The following is a 16109-nucleotide window of genomic DNA, read 5'->3' on the forward strand; positions in this document are numbered from 1 at the left end:
GTTAGATGTCTGCAATTCCTGGTTTCGTCAATGCTGCATATCCCGCCCTCATACACAATGTCGCTCTGTGATTGGTCCGAACCACCAGTGGTTTGAATCGGTGGAAATCAATGGGCTCGGAGTTTGTGACCACACAAATACCGCGAGAATTCAGCTTGCAGAGCGAGGTTAATGTTGCAGGGCAAGTTAATGATGATTGGAATTAATACCTCAGTAAGACAATTGGCCCACCTGCAGCGAGTCCTCCCCTCTGCAAACTGGGCTGTACGCCCCGCTGCACACGATTCAACACATGTCAAACGAATGACCCCAAAAGCATCATTTGTGTGCCCTTGATACATTGCAAAGGTTTTAGAAGTCTTGATTGAAAGATGATAGATGGATTGATGTTGTAGCATGTTATGTTGTATTTATGACCATTTTGTGACAAATATACCCAATCTTAAGAACAGACAGAAAACTTTAGAGGAAATATAATCTTACTCAATGAAGCCTGTAGAGCCATCAAAACAAGTTTGACAACATACTTACTTTCGGAAGAGTTTTGACCCGGTCTAACCCAGAAAATAAATGCTGCTTCTTAAGAAGTACATCCCTTGTGTGCTTAGTCATCTTCATGTACTTATTTTTTCTACTTTGGATTCTCGCTTTCAGGGTACAGCTTTGCAAATCCTGCAGATATTGGCTTTGACCATAAGGAAATCAGCGCATAACGATGCCTTAGCACTTTTCATACAATTCAGGGAGTTTAAACATCTGCTGTGGGTGCTTTTAAGATGAAAATGTACGCTCACAATGTGTGAACATAATTTCATTAAATGACATTCATATGTCCAGGATATTTTATCCTTCTGTTGCCCTCAAAAACCAATGGGACTACCCAGAAACATTTTTATTTGAGGGCTAATACAGAAAAAAATAATAATGGAATGATGCATGTTTTGCTTGTAAGTTTATTAACACACAAAAATCAATCAAGAAAGCAATTACACTGTATAGGGTTTGTATTTTGTACTTATTTTGAAAACCTGTTACAGAACAGTTTTCTGTTAAAGGTGATATGGCAAATAGTTGAGAATTTTCTTTTCTGAAGATTCTGGGGTGGCCTCGGGGCCCTGCATAACACTAGATTAGATCCACCCCTGCAGTGAACAGTGACCAAACCCCACCTCCACATTCATAACCAAAACAAGAGCAAACTGTAATAAGATGACCATTTTTAAATGTCATTTGAGAACTATTAATGTTCATAAACAAGACCTTGACACAGAGCAGAAAGTGGATTATTTTGCTTATAAAATTGAATTATTTATTCACCATAGTGTTTTGAAGAGGAATCATGTTATTATTTTAGTCGTAAATAGTTTATTTGTATCTTAGCATATTTATGTTTTTTTGTTTTAACTTCTCTTGCAGGCTGTTTCAAATGTCAATTTGAGTATATGCTGTGGGCCACTGAAAAATATATAGTGGGCCACAAATGTCCCCTGGGCCGTACTTTAGACATCACTGCCATGGTGTAATGGCAAGCCAAGTAAAATGTGCAGAGTTCATCCATTGATGCTTTGAACATGATGATGATGAAACTGGCAATTGTGTGACTCACTCCAGGCGCATTAAACTTCTGTGGTAAAAATGACGTAAGGGATCTCTCCTCGTCTCTTGTATTCTTTAAAGTGAATCTTAAAGGCATGATTTGCTCCTATTGCTGATAAGCCTTGCAGCCTTTAGGTGAAGAAATCATCATGCATCACGGCCAGCTGTTGTGCGCATCTTAAAGTAGCAGCCAGGAGACACAAACCACACGCGCCTTATTGACCCGTCACTCCCAATCACTTATTGAACTCGACAAATGTCTCTCTTGGCACACAAACTTTAACAAGCACACAACTTTTTTCTTCGCCCCCCTCTCAGCATCATGATCATGATGATCATTAAACAGGGGAGATCAGCTCCTTTAATAGTTTTTGTAATTTCAAAGGCTTCATGAAAGAGATGTTAACCTTGTGCGGTACTGGTGGCATTAAAAATGGATCAAAGCGGCTCAGCTTTGATGTCGACGAGGGCTCCTGCCCGAACCTTGTCACCCTCTGCTGGGAGGATGCAGCATTTCACTGACCTGGTGCGGTTGCTCGACATTTTTCATGCCCGCAAACAGTTGTAAAAGTGAAGAGGACAATAAACAGACCATAATGATGACCTTTTTCTTTTTCAGTCAGGTTTTGCCATACAACTGAATGATTTGGGTTGTTGCGCTATTAAGAAGCAAAGAGGTTGCCGAGATACTGATGATGATGACGATGTTGAGGAGGAAAGGGATTTCAGGGATGTATGTAGACAGTGTGGCGGGGAAGCGAATGGCAGAGATGACGATGGAGGCAGAGATGGAGCTGGAGAAGACACAGAACATGAGAGAGCGAAGAAACATAAATAATTGATGCTCGATCCGCTTCGCATCTGCCGCCTGCTGTCGTTGAGTTTATTCCAAGTCGAAACATAGCATGACCTCATTATCGCATTAGGAGAGCAGTGATAAATGGCTTTTTTAAAATACCTTTTAAAAATTTAATGATATGATATGGATGCAAATGCCTCCACACCTCTTGTATTTAGCAAGAGCTGCAAATAAAAGAGCCTGAGGATTTAGTCATATTTGTGTCTGAGGCAAAAGCAGGGCATAATTGGCGGCTGTGGGTTGTGTTGAGGCGAACTGGAGTGCACTACTTTGGTGCAAACAGCAGAGGCGCTGTTGATTTAGTATCAACTAGTTTGCTTCTAAAGAGGTCAAACATGACGGTGACATCAGCAATGGCATTCTTCTGATTAACACAACAGGGCGTTTTCAATAGAGCAAATGTCATCCAATATTTTTGTGGTGGTTACTCATGTTACTGCAAAGTTATTTTAAGAATGTAGTGCTTACCTTTTTGGAAAGAAAATCTCAACGCAGTCCAACTGCTTTTTTTGTCGCATATATGGTGTTTCTCAGGCTTATTTTTGGCGTGCTTCTTCCATTTGATTCACATACTGTACTTCACATTGGTAAAAGGTCGAATTGTTTGATACCAATTTATTTTTTTTAGACTGATACCGATATAACTCATTCAATTAACACAATGACACATAATTGTGAAGAAGGACCTTTCCTTCTTTCAGATGCTTATGATTTGCTGCCATGTCAAACTGCTCCAGTATAGCACAACTACTGACAAGAACTTACTTACTGATTTATTTAAATTTTTTGTTTATCGGTGGCTAATACAGGAGTCCTCGGGTTACGAACGACTTCCGTTCCTACGCTGACGATGTAACCCGAATTTCAAGTCGGATTTCAAAGTCGATATTTACATCAAAATACGTTGTACTATAATAAAAAAAATAAAAAACATGTTTGCGCCACCCGGAAGATGCCGGAACTAATATTTCGTGTTTCCACACGGACAAATATTGCTGCCGGACAGCAAAGTGGAGCTAATGGAAACTTAAACATGGAAATGTGACGCGCCTGATGGCGAGCCGAACTGCTTGATGGACGCCTGTTGCTGGAGGTTCCAACAACACAATTTTAAATAACTTTAAAATGGCGTGATTATGGTGGGAAATTAACGAAAAGAAGGTGCTACGGACGAGGCACGGGTGTTGTAAAGTCGAAAAGTCATAGATTGCGTACGTCGGAACTCGAGAGCTCCCTATCTTGAGATAAGCCTGGCATCGGCTCAATGGCAATACGATATCTGTAGGCCTACTACTGCTTTTTAAATTGTTAAAAAAAAACGAAAAAAACATTATTTGTTCTTGAAGATGTCAAATTATGGTAAATGGTAACGGTAAATGGATTGATTTTAAATTAGGATTATTTCCCTGCATTGCAGGCCAGAAAGAAATATGTTTTGATGGTCGAATGTCTATTAATTTCTGATTTACTCGAGAAATGTCAGAGAAGCTCAAGTGAGCCGTCTGAAATGTGGATACTAAAGGGGGAATTTACATTTAAATTCCTGTTGTAAATGGTAAAACATCACTCAAATTAAAAATTAGTGTGAATTATGTTGTTGTTGTTTTATGACAATTGGCAAGTTAATTTCTATAGCACATTTCATACACTAGGCAACTCAATGTGCTTCATGGTGTAATAAATTTGTTTAGCAATGTAGCTGTACAGTATTTACGTAGGTTTCAGTCAAATGTAATGAGTTGTATGTTATATAAAAAAGTGAGCCACTTAATGCACAGATGAGTCGGTGAGTTTATCAAAATCTGTTGGTCAACCCCTCTCTAATGGTTTGTAAAAACACATTTGTACAAGAGATTCTTTTGATTAGACTCTAAACAATTGGAGTTGGCTGACATCTGCCAAGACCTCAAACCTCTTTTGTTTAGCGCTACACTGTTGCCCTCCCCTCCTGTAGGACGACAGTGCTGTTCTGCAAAGCCTTTATGCTTGCTCGTTCGATTCCCGACCCCTCCTCCCTTCTCCCTTTTGTTAAGACAGTCTCTCATCCAACGCCCCCCATTTCTCTCTCTCTCTCTCTCTCTCTCTCTCTCTCTCTCTCTCTCTCTCTCTCTCTCTCTCTCTCTTCTCTCATTACGCACTCATTCGCACCCATCCTACCGGCTCAGGAGGAGCGTGTTTGGGAAACCAGCAACACGCTGCTGTTTTTCTTGGGGGGGAAAAAAATGATACGGTGGACCAAAGTGTAAGGATCTTCTTTTTGTTTTTTGGCAACACCCCCCCCCCTCCGTATCATTTACTTCCCACCCCCCATCTCTCACTCGCGCTTTCTCTATTGCCACATCTGTGCGCGGACTTGGCTCACTCACGGCTGCTTCAGCCGGCCGAGGCTGTTGACACTGGGACCACTACCTGCTGCCGGGGGATTAAGCGTGCCGAAGTCCGCTTTGTCGCTTTGGCTGCTGACTGCTGTGAGGGTCCACCTCAGAGAAGGGACGCATAATTCCACGTGGCCAAGACCACAGGCATGGATCAAGACAATCCAAAGGAATGGATGGTCAGGGAACAGCTGACAATAAACTGATGAAAGAGGGTAGAGAGTGAAGAAGTTATTTCCTGTAAGGAGCCGTAACAGAGCATGATGATAAACTGGATTGAAGTGAAATGAGAACCTTTTTCTCTCATTTTTGCAGTTGGGATTTTTAGTTGTGGCGTTAATCTGCTCCAGGAGAGCGCCACAAATCTCCACCTCTGGCTGAGTTTCACTTTTCACCCTCTTAGAGTTATTCCCTTTAGAGCGTTGATCTTGTGTCTCATCCTCATGGAACCACTCTGACAGGTTGCGTGGATCGCAATCCTCAACTTTTCTCGCTTTTTAACACTTCTTCAGACTTTGGAGCCACGGAAGAGGAAGAATAGAAAGCCCAAGAGCACATGCTCTTTTTTTTAAGGGATCCAGCTGCTAATCTGCTGCAACAGATACGCGCCAGTGCCGGTGTCAGGTTGCCACACTTGTGTATCTCTTCACCGTGACCAGCTTTTCCGCGGGATATAAAGAAACAGCTGTGTCGAGTTACAGGAGCAAATTGTTGTTCATGAGAGTAGCGAGCTCCGAGGTTCCACGGTGACGTTGGAATAAGATGCTTGGTTCTTAGGGAAATACTTGACATGTTGCTGGTGAGCACCAGACCTTGGCGTGGTTTCTAAGGGCTTTTGACACGGAGGTGGAGCGCTTTTAGGAAAAGGGAATCCCCAAATCAACAAATCGGCAGTCAGGGTCACTATAAGAACAGAAGAGGATTCCTGTCGGAGTTTTCCGTGTGGATATATTACAATTTTTTAACCATACTTTTTTTCATCACTTGGAGGCATAGCAGTGTAGCACTCTCTTGTGCATATTTACAACTTCATTGTCACCACCCACTTATACCAATCTTTTATTTTCACTCTTGAGTCTTAACACATTCCCACCACTCGCAAAGGGACATCAGGATTTCCCCAAGGGGCCACGACAGGATGTAGGTAGTAAGCGGTAGTATGGACAGGTGGTGGGCTGAGTCCAACAAGTCCCCCTCTGTCCAAGCTTCTCCCCCCACGTGGATGTTATTGTGATTTAAAAATGAATTGCCTGGATACGGCTGAAAGTTTTCAACTACCATTCTCTGCCGGAAACAATCCAATCACGGTCCACGGCTGGAAACGCACCTGAAAAGCGGACCGTTACAGCTGCATTTTTTTTGTCTTTCTTCTCTGGGCGTCGTTCGCTCAACCGCCATCATTTTCTCCAACGGGTCTTTGGGCGCCTCTCGACGCCCTCCTCGCCCCGTTGTCTCCTCGGCCGCCATGGAGGGAAGGGGGTCAATGGAGTGGACCATGGCCGGGTGCCATTACCCTTCGCCAACACCGCCGGAGCGGGAGCGGAGGTACCAGCACAAAGTGTCTCTGGTAGTGCGTTACTTCATGATCCCGTGCAACATCTGCCTGATCCTGCTGGCCACGTCCACGCTGGGATTTGCCGTACTTCTCTTCCTTAATAACTGTAGGTTTACACCTTTTGAATACCGCATTCACCCAGTCGTTGTTTTTGCAGATGTATGCCGTCTAAATGTACCAGACTTTGCTTGTTGCACCGAAAAAGCAGGCAGAAAAACGTTGTTTACATATGAGTACAGTTTGATTCAGTTTGGTATGGTGCACAGCTGTTAGTGTTTCTTCTAACAACCCTTGGAAAGGACACAAATGTAGATAAGTTGAACTGTATTAATTTCTCGCTTCCTTTTCCCTACACTCTTGATTCAGCTCCAGAAAATGGCCAATGGGATGGGAACAGAAAAGTTTTCAAAGTGGATTAAGACAGTCATGGTTTTGGAAATTAGAAGTGGAAAAGACTAATATAGGGCGACCTGATTTGACCAGAACCGGGACACTACAGTTTCACTGAAAATCACATATAAAATAAGTTCTCACTAGGAAATATTCATAATAAATTTCATTGATAGTCAATCTGGTGACCGGTGGTTGTGTTATGACTTTAGCTAATGCTAAATGCCGCTGTATCTTTGTTGACAGTTCAACAGTGCTAAACAACGCAATGCACTTACCATAATCCAATCTTTTTTGCCCAGCCCCAGCAGCTATTGGAAACTGGCTGCTCCTCTTGCTTCGCGGCGGTCACATTGTAACACTGGAAATATGCTGCCAGAAAATCTACAATTCCCATGATTCTTAGACACAGAAGCAGGAAGTAGTTCTACTTCCAGTATGACGAAAACATAGCTGCTAGCGATTAGATGCGGATGAGAATGAAAACGCAAACATAAATGTGAATGTAAATAGGAAGGAATTTAACAATTGAATTCCTTTTTTAATTGTTTTTTTTTGTATGAATCGCTATGACAACTGTGTGAATAACATACACATTGTCCAAACAATTGGTTTGCTGACAAACAGAACGGGGCATTACCTGCGTAAAAGTGAGACAAATGGAGCTGGTGAAATACGCCGGGACTCGGGACACAAGGCTCTATGCAAATAGTAAATAATGTTATAATAATAGGTCATATCCACTGTTGTTTTTGTTCAAATTTCTCATTAAATGTTTGAGAATGTGCATCAATTTATTTCCTGAACTTCACAACTCAGCTACAGTGTATATAGTAATTCCAAACCTTAAGTTGAAAGTGTGTATACCCTTTCTCAACTTTGTCAAAGCATCAACAATCCATTTTACATGTTAATACAAGCTGGAGAGAAGGCGGAGTAAAATCCAAAAACCAGTTGGCTATGTCACTTTTCGTTTCTATGCTGTTTAATCCTTGCGAGCCTTTGCTTCTCATGTTGCACTTTTGGTGGCAACTGGGCTAGGGCAGCTCATTTCTAACCTCATTTCGAGACAGACAGAATGTCACACAATGTTGGCCAAACATTACTTCTTAAATGAGCAAACCGGTGTGTCTATGTGTGTGGGAGGGGGTGAAAATGTGTACTGTAGAGATGGATGAAGTCAGCATGTGATTCAAGAATGACTGTGGTTGCACTCATTCATGCTGCATGTTGCTATACGCACGCACGCACGCACGCACACACACACGTGCGCTGTCAAGGTGTTGAACTACACATGAAAGGGGAAAAGCGACACACAAAATCATACGTCTTCTGTTCCTGCACATGGCTAAATGTCACACTCAGACACTTATTGATTCACTAAAGATATTGGCTGAATGATGTTCATGCGGTGACATTCAAACAGGCAGCCGCTGTGCCAAGAAAGTGAGATGGGAGAAGACTAATATGTTTTTTGAAAAGAGCTTATCATGTCCGTGAAAATTGGACAAATTGTTTCTCCACCCTATCCTTCACCTCTTACTGTATGTCATCTTTCTCTTAGTATGCTCTAGGTGTACTGTGTGTGTTTGCATGCATGTGCATGTATTTTCTCTGGTCATGTGATTTTGGAATATCAGCACAATTGACAAACAGGTAAAACACTGAGGGAAAGGAATAATGGCGTGTGCTTGTTCTGGGATTGTTAAGAGGTGTAGCCCAACTTTGTATTTAATAAATAAATAGGTGTGTCCCAAAACTTTTGACCAGACCCTTTACATATGTACTGTATATTTATCTCACAGCGATATCTGCCTTTCACTAGAAAGCTTGGAAAAGGCTCCCGTCATGAGTGACTGGGACACGGCTTCAGCAGACACTTCATTATTCACTTCAAGCCCCCGACCTCGTCTTTCCACTCTCCTCTTGTTGTTCCCGCTCTCTTTCTCCCCCTGAAGCCCCCAGCTGTTGACAAGCAATTCTCTGTCAGTCTCGATTTCAAAGTCGGCCTTGTCTCAGCATTCTTGGAAAGTGTGGAGAAAGACTTGTGGATCTGCGCATTAGTGTATTTTGTTGGTGGCTTAATTGATGTCTTTTATCGTCCTCACTATTCCTCGCAGTGCAGTCGGGCAGATTGATGTTAAGGTGTGAAATTTGGTGCGAAGGCAGCCCTGACCCACCAGGGGGCTCTGTTTAGTGAGACTGGCATCCGAGTGGAGATGGAGGTTTGATTGAGTTCTGCACTCCAGCTAGCTGCTGCTCTGGGATCCATATATCTTTGAGGAGCACGTTATGTTGGCATAGTGTTTTTTTTTTTTTGTTACGTGAAGTTTCAAGCTATCACGCCTCCAAGGTTGAACATAACTCATTCTGATGTCTTGTGGTCGAGCTCAGAGTCATTCATATTTCCAAACAATTTTAGCCACAGAAAATTATGGAAATAGTAGTCAATCTGTGTGGAAGTTGTTAAAGGGAAAGAGTGTATTATTTAGCACCATTTAGTGCTGAACTAATAATATATTAATTTAAAAAAACACTAGTAATTTCAATAATATGCAAAAAATGTTATCTTCTATCACATCAACATATATTTTTTTATATAATCAAAGGTCTAGTGTTTATATTATATTGTACATGTCACACCTACCACCCTCTTTCTGCTACGGATACCCAAAAGAGAAGAACTTTACGAACAGAGTTAGCCTCTAGTGGTAGTTGCAGCTAATGTCGGACCCAATGGGTCGACCGCCGCTGACCTTCCACAGCTGGGGTCTGCAGGTGGTCGTTGCTCAGTCCTATGATATGGGCTCCTGCCACTTGTCTTCCTCTACTTCTACTACTGCTCTTGCTAGCTTTTGGTAGCTTCTCCCGCTAGACGCTCTTGTTAGCCGCTCCAGCTCGTTCCTGCTGCCGCTCTTGAGCGTTGTTCAAGCTATCTCCTACTCGCCGGGTTGCTCGCTTGCTTGCTCACTCCAAATAATAATAATCGGTAGTAGCTGGTGGGAGGCTTACAGTGTGGTCTGTCTGAGGCACCATCGTGTGCGTGCTTCAAAATTGTTGTATTCTATTACTTGACCACTAGATAGGACTAAATCCTACACACTGTACGTTTAGATATAATGTAAACATTTAAGTTATGCTGATCTCTTCTTTGATGTCTGAGCTCAGAAATATTAGGTCACTTTGAAGTCGTATTCATTCCAAATCTTCTTGTTGAAGTCTGAAATGTACAAGCTTGTGGGACATCTACATTTTTTGGTTCCATTGTACAAGTTAACCAAGTATGAATCACAAGTATTTCAGATCGTTTACCTATTCGTTGATTTTTTTAATGCACAGAACACAGGTTACAGTTTTACTGTATGTGGATCACATTCCAATTTGGTCTGTTTATAAAAGTACAAGAGTTCGCGACATGAGCCAAAAAACTTGCACTCATCTCAAATGTCGGCAATTGGTTACGTCCATAAAGGATGGCTTGTGTCCAAGAGTTCAGGTTGTGATTCACTTGCAGCTACACTGTACACTGTACAGTAATGATATTATGCTCCCTTTATTTTAGGAAATGGCAACATCGTACAAATGTATGTATGTATGTCTCTTTCCAATGAAAATTACACACCTCTCAATATGTTATTGCTCTTAACCCCCAAAACAATAATTGTGTGTCATAATGTACGTACCGGTATATCAATAATAACCTCATGATCTGTAAATGGCAAAATGTGTTTTAATTACCCAATCTTTGCTGCAGGATTTAAAAAAACAAATTTTTTGCTCTTATCTCTTTCAGACAAGCCTCCTCACTTTACACCTGCTCAGCCTCCTGATGGTAAGTCTTCTGCGCTTTCTCATTGTTGACCACTGTTGTTATGAGGATATCAGATACTGCAGATAACTAAAGACTCTGAACAGAAAGTTGGCTACAGTCATTATCGTTCAGGATCATGGGTCAATATTTTTATCTTATGCACAGTATAAATTCGTATATCGTCAGTGCTTCTGTCCTTTCCTTGATGTTGTCATTTAATGGAGATGTTAGTTAAATATATTCACTGTTAATGTAAATGAGGGAAAATAATGGAAATTATCTTTGGACAATTTCTCTTACTGTCACTAAAGGCACCTTAGATAAATATTCATTTGTTAATTTTCTGTCACATACAGATCATGAAGTTCGTAGTTGCTTTCTGCATTTTTTGCAACCTTTAACATAACCCAACACATCTCTGTTTCAAGCCTCAGCATGAATATTTATCAGCTGTAGCACAATGTGATAGTGCTTGATAGATTTTAGTTGTGTAGTTTTTCAACGCCCTGGGCTGGGCTTTTGCAAGCTCTAAAGGTAATGGATCATCCTGCTTATTGGTAGGCACCAAAGCTGGGAGCCTAAAGGGCGAATAAGTATAATGATTCCAGCCAGACCTCGATGCTGCTGAATCCTACTTTGATACACTAAGTGCTCCATCGTGCCCCACATAGGCCGGTTTATTTTAGTGATAGAACCGTGTCCATCAGAGGGATGTTAGCGCTAATAGGCTGTTTACTGTATTGAGATATTGTTGAAGTGGATGCATTGATCATTTCTTTACTTTGGCTTCCACCTGCATCTTCTTATTGAGCTGTTGTGCGCCAAAAGCTTTTGAGATTTGATTGCAGGCAATACAATTTAGGGCAGTAATTTATTTGCATTTTAATGATATTAACTCAAAGAAGTTGACAAATGGCAAACAGTAGCACACATTTGAAAAGCAAATATTGTGACAGAATGTGATTCCCTTTTGGGATGTCTGCCGTGCACTGATCGAATTTTACTCACACAAAAGAAATTAAATCCTGCTGATGGACTCAGCCCAGCATTCACCATGTATTTTCCGTGTCTTGGGGCACAGTTTGTTTCTGCACAAGTCAAGCGTTTAAAAACCGCTGCTGGTTCTTAATTACCTTTCCAATAGTTCTGTAGGCTTTCCATCAGCAACCCTATGTTTTTTTATGTCGAAAGGAAAACAAAAAGGCCAGTCTCCAATCAGTGGATTAAGCCTGTCCGGTGGGACGCTGTTTCTGCGGGTCATTTAACGCCGGGGAGATTAGTGAGACAATTACAGTCTGCCTCAATACAAGTTGGCCACTATTTGGAGGTTTAGTAGTCGTGGAGGGGTGATTTAGAAGATGCTCCCCAGCATCCAAGGGCTAATATAACCATGTCATTAGTCAAATCTGGTCCAAAGAGCACAAGCAGGGCTTCCACAGAATCCGCCCTCCACGCCAAGGACACTCCACTCCCTGGTTCTTAATTACATGAAATCACAGACAAGGATAGCGAGCAGAGCGCATTTTTGAACAGCCCAGTTTGTCTCGGAACTGCTGTTGATGAGACGTTCCTTTTTGGCTCACAGATTGTAAAGGAATTATTTTGCAAATTAGAGCGAGAGAATCCTGGGTCTTGGGGGACAAATTACCCCAGCTCTTAGATATTTATGTTGTGCACCACCCACAGATGAATGTGAAGTCTCCTTCCCTGCCAGATGAATGACCTATAATCACCAGTCCCTACAATGATAAAAGTCACAAAACAGCATTTAATTAGCTCTGCTCAGCCACGTTCTTTAGTGCCTGTTGTCTTTTAATGATAAGACAGTTGTTAGATGTTTGGCCAAAGCTAGAAAGCTCTGCTAATAGGCAGTTTAGGGTATTAGAAGTGTACTTTAGAAAGTTCTTTATGGAGGACAACAAATGAGCTAACTTCTTAATTTTGGAGCAAGCGGTTCTGTAGGGATGACCTCTAGTGTTTATGTTGTCATCTGAATAAGTTTGTCCTGTTTCCTTGGGCTTGTTTTTGTGCAACTTCCTGACTACAGCTTTTGATATAGCATCTGGATTTGTTTTTATTATGGGTTATATTCTTGCAAGGATTTTCCAATTTCATTTTGGTAATAAACATCCCTGAGGTCATAAAAAAATAGAAAGTAAAGAAACATTTTTTATAATAGGCGCAAAGCTTTCAAGAAAATTAGTTTTTTTAGTGGTGTTCCGATCAATTCAATTGACCACCAATCTTGATTGGCCGGTTTCTTTGGAAGGGTGCATGATTGGCATATGTCAATCAATACCTTTTATTGCCAATCACCCGCAGCCTGCAGGCAACTAGAGACCAGCATGTGTGCAGTGTAGCGTCCCTAACCCTTTTACTTAACACCGCGCATGCTACAGATCAAATCGGTAACAGAATCATCATGCATTTTTTTGTACTGCCAATTTGAAATAATGTCCTGTTTTCGTGTAATAAAGAATGGAAATTTGGGTTTAATGTTTTTTTTTTTTAATTAATCTAATTAAAAAAATATTTATATGTTAATTGCTTAATAATATTCTAATTAGTGAGCAACTCTGAGATTGAAACATGTGCATCTAATCCTGATCGTTATCAGAATTGGACGATCACACTCATGGATGATCGGTATTGGAATCAGCAACATAAAACCAATGATTTGTTGGCTGTGGTTAGTGGTGGTAATGTTCACGCCACTATTTTGATAATGAAACCTAAAGTTGCCCAGTAAAAATCTTATGCATGAAGACATAACTTGACTGGATTAACCCAATTAACACTCTTGGGCTGTTTTATGTGATGACAATATGGAAACCATAATGTTGTCTTGTCTGTTAGATTCATGTGTGGTGGGTTTTCTACCACCAGACCGCTCTTCTTCAAGCCGTCTTGTTCCACATGTTTCGTGAGACGAACCAAATGTTACTGTGTGAGCACATGTAAATTGAATAAATCAAATTGTTGTTTTTTGGGCGGAACTAAATACTTTTTGTTCCTTTGGAATCACAAGTTCCACAGTTGGATCTGGATGATTTGTACCTCCTTTTGAAGTATCAAGAGCCTAGATCAGTCAATCACGCTTTCATTTCTAGGGTGACTAATATTAAGGCCTTGCCGGAGGTCTGCAATCTTTTTGCGAACAGCTCTCTTGACAGCAGCCAGTTTTGGTGTATAACAGAGTTCTCCAGAGGTTATTCCTGAGTGACAGACAAAGTATACCCTGTAGGACTGATATTAGATTTGATCAAAGGCAGTGGGACCCCTGCAAAAAAATTGGCTGCATGGTTGTTTACACTTTGAGCACAACACTATCTCCAAATGAATATTCCATTTTGCCAGCTCAGGGATACTACAGGAACCAAACATTTTACATCATTAGAAACCATGGAAAAGTGGGGTGGTCGGGGCTTACATTTAAACACACATACACAAATGTGCAATTTATTCTGCTTGAGTCTTTCTTATGTTCTTGGCAATATGCTTGACTCAGAGAGGAGCGGAATTAATTATGACTCCTCAGCCTATCTTAATTAAATCTTTTCACATCATAGATTTCAAACAACAGAGACAAAATATCTTCTGCATCTCAGAGGCGGGGTGGGTTTACTGGCTGAGAAGGTCTCACATTAAGTTGGCAAATGCATGCTGTTAAAGTTGCCTGCCCACAAATAGAAATTCACAGAAGCGTTTTCATGTCTGACCCCTGTGGAGGCCTTGACTCCACCAAAACAAAGTTGAATGCCCTTCAAAAGTACACAAAACTCATGGTCAGGATGCTCTGTTTCATTTCATGACCCCATCATGTGCGTCATGTTAAAGGTTTATTCAAAAGAGTAGAAATAACATTCAGTTGCAGTTTAATTAACCTCAAATGTCACCCACCACTCACCACACAAATGTTTTGAATGCATTCTTCCTCCCTTCCTAATTCTGCAAATATACACTGCCAAAATATTACAGCAAATAGGTGCAGTGAAAGGAAAAACACTGCTGTTTGCCCAAAATAATAATTTTACATGACCTAGTTGAGTATTGTTGCATAGAGTCTTGTCAAGCTGATGTTGATTTTGCTCATTTTATAACCCAGCCCCATGTACAGATCAACGTATCTTTGGTCTAAACTGAAAAGAAATGGAGGAGAAGGAGAAAAGAAAAGTGGGCAAAATGATGTACAGTATGTCAGGGCCATTTTTTAAGCATTTTAAGCATTTTTTTTTTAATTCTCTGAACGTTTATTGCTTCAATCCCGTATTTTATTTATTTATTTATTTTTGGGGGGGTTATGTTTTTATTGAACATATAAACGTGAAGAAAACACATTATATACATATACATTATACATATTTTACAAGTATAAAATAAAAACAAGAATAGGAAGAAACCAAAAAGAGTTTATATGTTCAAAAGGGGTAAGAAGAAGTTAAAAACGTCCTACCCCTTATTTGTTTTATGTTGATACAATAATGTTAATGTATTAAAACAAAAGAAAATCAACTATGTTTAATATGCTTTAAGAAAAAAATAGATGGAATAACCTAGTAGTATGGGTCAGATAATTAATTATTTCCGCTTGCTAATCAAAGCCTTTATCAATCAACATGGAGGTACCGAGGGAAAGTACCCTTTTCACCTTGACATATTGCAGGAAATTAGCATGCACTAATATGCTGGGAATGGTTTATTTCATTCATGTTGAGATGTCGACTTATTGTCTTACGTTCCTCCTTAATAATCATAATTAGTTTATTATATTAAAATGAAAGGTGTTCAGGCAGTGATGGCTGTAATTAAATTGTTGGGTGGTGTCGACAGAAGTGGGTTTTAAAAAAAAAAAAAAAAAAAAAAGCACATACACGCTCACACTAAAACATAACCGGAATGATGAATGTCATGATTAATATGTTAATTAGGGTGAGATATGATAATTAGATTGAGCGAAATGTCTTGCCATGTCAATGTGTTGCTGAACAACATCATTCTCTGATTTCCTGTTGTTAACTGAGTCCTCCATCACAGTCATTGTCTTCCGTAATGAGGCTGTATGAAGTTATTTAAGCGGTTAGAGTGGTGGAGGGGAGGAAATGTTCACATACATACATATGCACACACACACACACACACACACACACACACACGGTTCAATGCTCTCTGTTGACAGTGGAACATTGTAAAGTTAATTCCAGAGCTGGGCACCTCTGTTAATCGTCAATTCCCATCGATGACGATGCCCACCTTTTCGCCACGTGCTTCTGCATATTCACCGAATGCTTCATGACATTTATGACAAAAATACGTGGAACGAGAGAGACCATCTGTACTCACCCCGATCGACAGACGTAAACGTGCTTAATTTTTTTTTCCAGGAGAGCTCAGTATTGTTCATTCGATTTGACATCATCATTGCTTTCCTTTTTAAAAAAAAAAAAATATTTTTAAAAAAAAATGCTTTTTTTCTTTCTCTCTTTTTTTTTTAAATATATATACATATATATACATATACACACA

General features: G+C 40.5%; 1 protein-coding gene and 1 long non-coding RNA gene across 7 annotated transcripts in view; one reads left to right on the forward strand and one right to left on the reverse strand.

Moving 5' to 3' along the window:
- agrn (agrin) overlaps positions 1 to 16109 on the forward strand; it is a 257946-nt gene that overhangs the window by 79924 nt on the left and 161913 nt on the right. For 5 of the 6 annotated variants that reach the window (XM_077578600.1, XM_077578608.1, XM_077578613.1 and 2 more), the window contains one exon: positions 10569 to 10607. In XM_077578600.1, the coding sequence (XP_077434726.1) occupies positions 10569 to 10607 (39 nt within the window). Of the gene's footprint in view, positions 1 to 4619; positions 6492 to 10568; positions 10608 to 16109 lie in introns of those variants that run through there. The other variant, XM_077578635.1, reaches the window with a different exon arrangement.
- On the reverse strand, positions 1010 to 7124 carry LOC144059509 (uncharacterized). The gene is made up of 3 exons (XR_013295675.1): positions 7054 to 7124; positions 4865 to 5032; positions 1010 to 2390 (listed from the first exon to the last, which is right to left on the reverse strand). It is a non-coding gene; the product is annotated as an uncharacterized LOC144059509 (long non-coding RNA).

The sequence above is a fragment of the Vanacampus margaritifer genome, chromosome 1 (assembly GCF_051991255.1).
Source record: "Vanacampus margaritifer isolate UIUO_Vmar chromosome 1, RoL_Vmar_1.0, whole genome shotgun sequence".
Taxonomy (NCBI): Eukaryota; Metazoa; Chordata; class Actinopteri; order Syngnathiformes; family Syngnathidae; genus Vanacampus; species Vanacampus margaritifer.